Genomic DNA, 7,066 nt, shown 5'->3' on the forward strand with positions numbered 1-7,066 from the left:
TGCATCTTTTTTTTATGGGGTGAATGATATTCTAGAATCGAAATAACACTGCGCCTTGAATTTGGGGACCTTAATCAGTAGTTTAGCTACTTTACATTTGAGTAATTTAGCAGACGCTCTTATCCAGAGCAATTATGGTTAAATTAAGGGAAAATATCTTTCACCTAATCAGCACGAACCAGCGACCTTTCGGATGCCTGCCCAACACTCTTAACCGCTAGGCTACCTGCCACCTTTATGAATGTTTAGGCTATTACCATCTTAACTCAATTTCCATCATTCAAACAATAAACACTGTTAATGGACGTTTACTAGACCTGGTATAGCCTATAGCCTATTATTATAGGGTATCCTAGCACTAAGCTTTAATATCTGGGCCAGTAGATCTAATGATGTATTGGGTTTTCCCCTAGTTTAGGACGCGGAGTGGTAACTCTCTCTGTCGCTGCGCTCTTCACTGGTGTAAACATCCTCAGAAATGAGTGGTGTTTGAACGCAACAATTAATTACCTGCTAGCTGTTGGTTTCAAGTCCCAAGCAAATAGGCAGAGGGACACTGATGTCACCGAGGCAAATGCCTGTCACGATGAGCGTGCCAATTCAGTGCGAGGATGTTTCGAAAATCATTCTACAGCTACAGTTATTGTTAGTGATCATTAAATACATGTGTCATGAGTCATGATAGGCTTCAATGCCAAGAGCTGGCCGACATTTGCAGAGAGAGAAGGAGAGAGGTGAGGGAGAGCGAGAGGGGTCTTGCCAGAGAAAAACAAAACAAAAAGCTCATGTCTGGGCATGCCCTGCAACACACGTTTTTATAAATTGATTTAAAAAGCTTATCATTTGACATATGATAGTAATATAATGTCTGGGTTTTGGCCTCATAGCATTGACCACTTATAAGTAAACCATTTACATGTTTTATGTTTTATATACAATTACGCGCTATGTTTTTTTAAATGATACGTCTCATTTTGACGCATAGACCTATGTGTAAATTGGGTAGTTTGCATATTTATTTTAAAAATAACAAAGCGACGCATGCAATCAGCCGACAAAAGCTTTTTTTGATTGAAAATGCGCTATTTGACACACAAAGAAAAGCCACATGGGGATATAATAACCGCATGACCTCATTTATTTACATGCGCTTGTAATAAACATGCAGGCGCTCAGGAAGAGACCACTATTTATTACACAGTAGGCATAAACAACAAAGCTCCTCTTGAGGAAGTCGGAATATAAACGCATTTCTTTTCTTATCAAAAAAAGACTGCGTTTTGTTTTAGGGAGACAACAAAGGAGGGAGTACAGGCTATTTCTTTCAGGGACTGGGGAAGCGCTTCTGTGACCTCCCATCCACCGCGCCTGTCCAATCGGTTCCGGCTATGCAAATTCACCAAGCAGCGCCGCACCGACCCTGCCCTGGTGGGTGACGTCATTCGCACATATCCCCCAGTAGTGCTGTCTGGCTCTGCAGCAAGTCAGACAGAAACAGAAAAGAGCTGAGTGTGTGAGTCCAGTTGGGAGGGGCTCTGTGAAGGAATATTACCACCGCCGGCGTTCCATCAAAGCCAACCTATAACTCTGGAATAGGCATTTCTGTGCCCTTCTCAAGGCACATTTCGGGAGTCGGGCTCATCAACAAGAAAATAGGTCCCTTTCTGGTAGGGCGGATTGCTTGCACTGATTTTGTAACTGTGAGAGGAGAAAGAAAAAATCGCACTGATTTGCACCATTGGCTTGAAACCGGTCGGGTGCCCCATTTTCCCATCATCACTCCTTTTCCTACCCAGCTTCCGTGTTTTCCCTCTTTGTCTGCGCTCACTGCTCCAGACTGCAAAAACGCAAAGATGCCTAGCTCACTGTTCGCCGAGATGGAGAGGAATGGGAGCAACCAGGAGAACGCCCTGGACGACCAGAGAGCCCTGCAGTTAGCCCTGGACCAGCTCTCCTTGCTCGGCTTGGACAACGACGAGAACGGGCTATATGACAACGAGTCTAGCCGGAAAAAGAGTGTCAATATGACCGAATGTGTCCCTGTGCCTAGTTCGGAGCATGTAGCTGAAATCGTCGGCAGACAAGGTGAGGAGGTTACTGTATTTGCTTTTCGCTGTTTCTTTGTTAGGATACAATCTTGCAGCTATAGCCAGCAGCTGGCCAGAGTCCATGTTACACTGACTGACTGTAGGTTAGTATAGTCTGGGCGTTAGTTTGCTGTTACACATACGAGCAGAATATGGGTTTCCACCTCCCTTCCACTGCAATATGTCAGTTGTTATCCTCGGCAAAACAAAGGCAAGCGAAGGAATAGTTTGTCTGCTACGGTAGTGATCATATAGACAGGCAGCGTCTGACGGGGAGTGTTATATTTCCACAAGGGACTCACTCCCTTTGTCATGTTATAACACTCTTGTCCCAGATAGGCTTCTGCCTCAGCCCACGACGCCAGGGATTTTCAATCCTCGGCTGCTTTCCTCAACTGTTCCCCATTTTTAATTATAAAATAGTTACACCTGGAGGCGGCTGGAACAGAACTTTATGCAATTATGCCCGGAAATTGAATCAACCAAGTAGAATTATCTATGTTCGTATAATCCCAAGATACATTTTAATTAAATAAAATGTATCTTGACAGTTAGTGGATATTTCCTTTGCATTTCTCCTATCATATGCTGCTGTGCAAAGGGAAAATCATGGATTCTGCACGCATCCCCCCACCCATTTACTTGTGCTATTTTTGACCTCATCTGGCATATGGACATGATAGTGTAGAGCATGTGGTTTGAATTTATCCCAAATAAGATAGGGTGAATTGTTTTTCTAGCCTTTGAAATAGCTGAGAATAAAAACACAAACTCACACATCCCTGCTGTTTCAAGCAGCACATCGACCACATTTCCACCCCAGTCACATGATGCCTTTTGTCCCTCCACATTTTGACATGCACTTACTGTCCCCTTTTCCTGTGTAACCACAGGATGCAAAATCAAAGCCCTACGAGCCAAGACCAACACTTACATCAAGACGCCCGTGCGTGGCGAGGAGCCGGTGTTCGTGGTGACCGGGAGGAGGGAAGACGTCGCTATGGCAAGGAGAGAGATCATCTCTGCGGCTGAGCACTTCTCCATGATCCGGGCCTCCCGGAACAAGAACACAAGCATCAACGGGACAACGGGAGGTGGTACCCCGGCCCCTGGACCCCCCAACCTACCAGGCCAGACCACCATTCAAGTCCGGGTTCCTTACAGGGTTGTTGGGCTGGTCGTGGGTCCCAAGGGAGCCACCATCAAGCGCATCCAGCAGACAACCCACACCTACATCGTGACTCCCAGCCGGGACAAGGAGCCCGTGTTCGAGGTGACGGGCATGCCTGAGAACGTGGACCGTGCTCGGGAGGAGATCGAGGCCCACATCACCATGCGGACTGGTGGCCTCATTGAGCTCCAGGACGAGAACGACTTCCATGCCAATGGCACGGACGTTGGGTTTGACATTCATGGCCACCCCACCCTATGGTCCAAGCCCAGTAACCCACAGAGCGCTGCTACCACGTCGGGACGCAAACCTTTCTCCAACTACCGCAACGACTCATCATCCTCCCTGGGCAGCGCGTCCACAGACTCCTACTTCGGCACCAACAGCGGCTCGCGCATGGCGGACTACAGCCCCCCCTCCCCGGCGCTCAGCTACACCGCCAGCAACGGCAACAACAACAACAACAACCTGAACATCAACACCAACGGGAATGGCTTTGTCTATGGTGGCGACGTCATCTCGCCCGACTGCACTGACATGACCTTCAGCGACACCTCGCCTGGGTTCAACCCCACGCCGGCCCCGCCCGGCCTCCTCTGGTCCCAGTACGAGCGGGGGATGACTCCCTCCTCCTCTTCCTCCAGCTCCCCTACCTCCACCTCCTCTGCCATCTACCCATCAGCCAATGCTTCCACGAACGCCAACGGGATGGTGACGAGCCAGAGGAGGATGAACGGCGGCTGTACCCCCCAGCCCCGCCTGTCCCCACCCCTCCAAAACAACCACGCCGGAGGACCCACCGATCACCCCCTGGCCCGGAGAGTCCGCAGCGACCCAGGAGGAGGCCCCCGGTGCTTCCACGGGTACCCCAGCTCCAACGGCATGGCCTCTCTGCCCGGGCCCCACCTCCCCGGGGTGCCCTGCGACTCCTCAGCCTCCTCTTCATCCTCTTCTTCCTCCACCAGCCGAAAGGGCAGCCGCGACTGCTCCTTGTGCTTTGAGAGCGAGGTAATTGCAGCTCTGGTGCCCTGTGGCCACAACCTGTTCTGTATGGAGTGTGCCAACCGCATCTGCCAGAGGAGTGAGCCCAAATGCCCCGTGTGCCACACAGGGGTCACTCAGGCCATACGTATATTTTCATAAGACGTTGTCTCTATGACTCTCTGACTATGATGTTATTACCAAGATGAACATTGATTACCAAGATGACCAAGTCTTTCTTGACTGACAATATTACCAAGATGACTGGGTCTTGACTACGATAGCAACAACCACAACTAAAACAAGACTCTTGTTCTGCTTGAAAGGATCCTATTGTATGGGGATATATGTTTGTGTATATACATATGTTTGTATAGGAAAGCTGCAGTATCCAAAAAAGGGATAGACAACCCTCATCAGGGCTCCGTCGGAATAGTTTATAACTTACTGTAGCTTGAGGGAGAAAGATATTTTCAACATCTACAAATGCATGTTTAAAATACTCCAGCATAGTAATCAGTAGTCGTAGTAATGAATTGTACACAACATTTATGAAGTTAGGAGAAAGGCAGAACGGTCTTGGACTGAGGTACTTAAGAGTCGTTTGGTCAGACTGTTAGCAGAGAAAAGCCTTCCTGTTTCACTGATTGAATGTCGGAGGGAGACAAGTTTGTCAGGACATCGGCTTCTTAAGTTCTTGTAAGGTGAAGATACTGCAGTTTAAGGTCAGCCAACCATGTGAGGGAGTACAACAACATATCCTGCTTATATATGTATAGAATGGGAAAATATTCCATGTCGATGAAAAAGTTGTAATATTAATTACGTTAATACAGATTGAAGTATGTTATTCTTTTTTGACTTGAAAGATTATATTTCGTATTGCAAAGATGTTTACAGATATTTTTTATTTAAGTTCAGTGAACTTTTTTGTAGCTGGGTTCAAATATGTTTTATTTTTTAGTATGACCTTATGGCAATGATCACTGTATTATTTGAATATCACACAGACTGTGGGATCAAATACAAGAACCACAAGGATGTGTATTTACATTTGACAGTATTCTGTTGGGATGGAGTTTTTATAGGTTCAGCAAAAAATGTCTTTTAAATCGCTTCACCCAGCATATTTTCTATTCAGTAATATAAATCATATTTTATTCTATATTATTACGAAATGTTGAAATGTATAAAACTTAGTAAGTCAAACAAAAAAGAACAAAAAAACGTTTATGCTTTCTAAAAATTTGTATGAATTAGATTCCAGTGGGACTTTCTGTTGCACCACTATAGTTTTAATATTTCTATTTTATTACATTTGTTTACCACTTGTTTATGTATATGTAGGTGCTGTTACTTGAGTGTAAATGTACTTTATTGAGCAAAGTTTAAGAACAAAGTATATTTTATTTTATGATAAAGGGCCTTTAACCTCGCGTCAAATACTAATGTTATATTTGCAGAGACAAGATTTGAAAATGTATCGAGAGTTTTATTTTTCTGACAGTTCTACATGATAAAGTAAAACTTAAGTAACGGTGCTACTTTGTTTAGAAAAATTATTTCTATATAAGTCCAATAAAAAAAGGGTACATTCATGAGTTGTCTGCTTCATTCGATCATTTGCTTAAAAAGGAGGCAGGACATAACACACAGTACAAACATAATGAAATAGTGATCCATAATAACAGTGAACCTGATTGCAAACGCTCTACCTTACAGATATCTATCTGAATGTTCTACAACACTACAGTACATCCTCCTGAACAGGCCCCAGTGTTCAAATGTCTGCATGGGTCTCACTGAACACACACACAGATACCTTAGGTCACTTTGTGTAAAGGCATTTGCTATGCTAATGACCATATTGTTTAGCTGAAACAGACCGTGAAAGATACACTGAGAAAGGGAAGGGTCCTCCACACTGTTTCAGTTGAATGGTTTTCTGCACATTTGACCCCTCTCTCTTCCCTAATGAAGTCAGCCAGAGTGTTGGAGGGACCAACATTATTAGCTTTGGCCTAATTATTTCTCTTGAAGGCAGAGTGAAAGAGAGAGAGAAGAGGCATAAAGAGAGCAGGCAGAGAGAGCAAAAAGAGGGAGAGAGGAGGAAGACAGGAGAGAGAGGGCTGAGTGCGCTGCTCTGTCACTAATTAGAAATCTTACTGTACTGTATGTGACCTATTCTGGTACAAATTAAGTTGCTAATAGATCACCATCTATGGCCCCTTCTAGGTCTCCTTTGTCAAACACGTCAGTCTTGAAGCTAATTTTAGTTTGTGAAGTATTTTCTTTGATTATAGAAAACATGTTTGTACCCATCATTGAGTATAAGGGTGTATAACATAGGAGTATTTTTGTATAGGTAGACCAGTATAACATCAGAGTATGTTCAAATAGGTAGACCAGTATAACATCAGAGTATGTTTCATATAGGTAGACCAGTATAACGTAAGAGTATGTTTCATATAGGTAGACCAGTATATACATAAGAGTATGTTTCATATAGGTAGACCAGTATATACATAAGAGTATGTTCATATAGGTAGACCAGTATAACATAAGAGTATGTTCATATAGGTAAACCAGTATAGCATAATAGTATGTTTTGTGTAGGTAAACCAGTATAACATAAGAGTATGTTTTGTACAGGCAGACCTGTGCTGTTGTTGACAATTCCTTCAACAAGGCAAAGTGACTGGTGTGAGACTGCATGACATGAAAAAACTAGTATGAGACTGTTGAAAGGGCAAGAGAAGAAGTGAGACAGTGACACAGTACTTCTGGAGCAGTTTGCCCTCCCTCTTCATCCTCTTCCTGGTCCCGT

The 7,066-nt window shown here is 44.4% G+C and overlaps 1 protein-coding gene across 1 annotated transcript; it reads left to right on the top strand.

Annotated features, from left to right (window-relative positions):
• The first annotated feature begins 1,486 nt into the window (after positions 1-1,486).
• Positions 1,487-5,837, top strand: LOC139411675 (RNA-binding protein MEX3B-like). The gene is made up of 2 exons (XM_071158302.1): positions 1,487-2,085; positions 2,981-5,837. The coding sequence occupies exons 1-2, from the start codon at positions 1,854-1,856 to the stop codon at positions 4,399-4,401; spliced, it is 1,653 nt and encodes a 550-aa protein (XP_071014403.1). The 5' UTR covers positions 1,487-1,853; the 3' UTR covers positions 4,402-5,837.
• The last annotated feature ends 1,229 nt before the right edge of the window (positions 5,838-7,066 follow it).

This window comes from Oncorhynchus clarkii, chromosome 6 (assembly GCF_045791955.1).
Source record: "Oncorhynchus clarkii lewisi isolate Uvic-CL-2024 chromosome 6, UVic_Ocla_1.0, whole genome shotgun sequence".
NCBI lineage: Eukaryota > Metazoa > Chordata > Actinopteri > Salmoniformes > Salmonidae > Oncorhynchus > Oncorhynchus clarkii.

What these genes read in the sequence shown, in the direction of transcription:
- LOC139411675 (XM_071158302.1), top strand. Translation starts at nt 1,854, where the DNA reads ATGCCTAGCTCACTGTTCGCCGAGATGGAGAGGAATGGGAGCAACCAG. An exon ending in TGAAATCGTCGGCAGACAAG is followed by an intron (nt 2,086 to 2,980) that starts GTGAGGAGGTTA and finishes GTGTAACCACAG; the next exon opens with GATGCAAAATCAAAGCCCTA.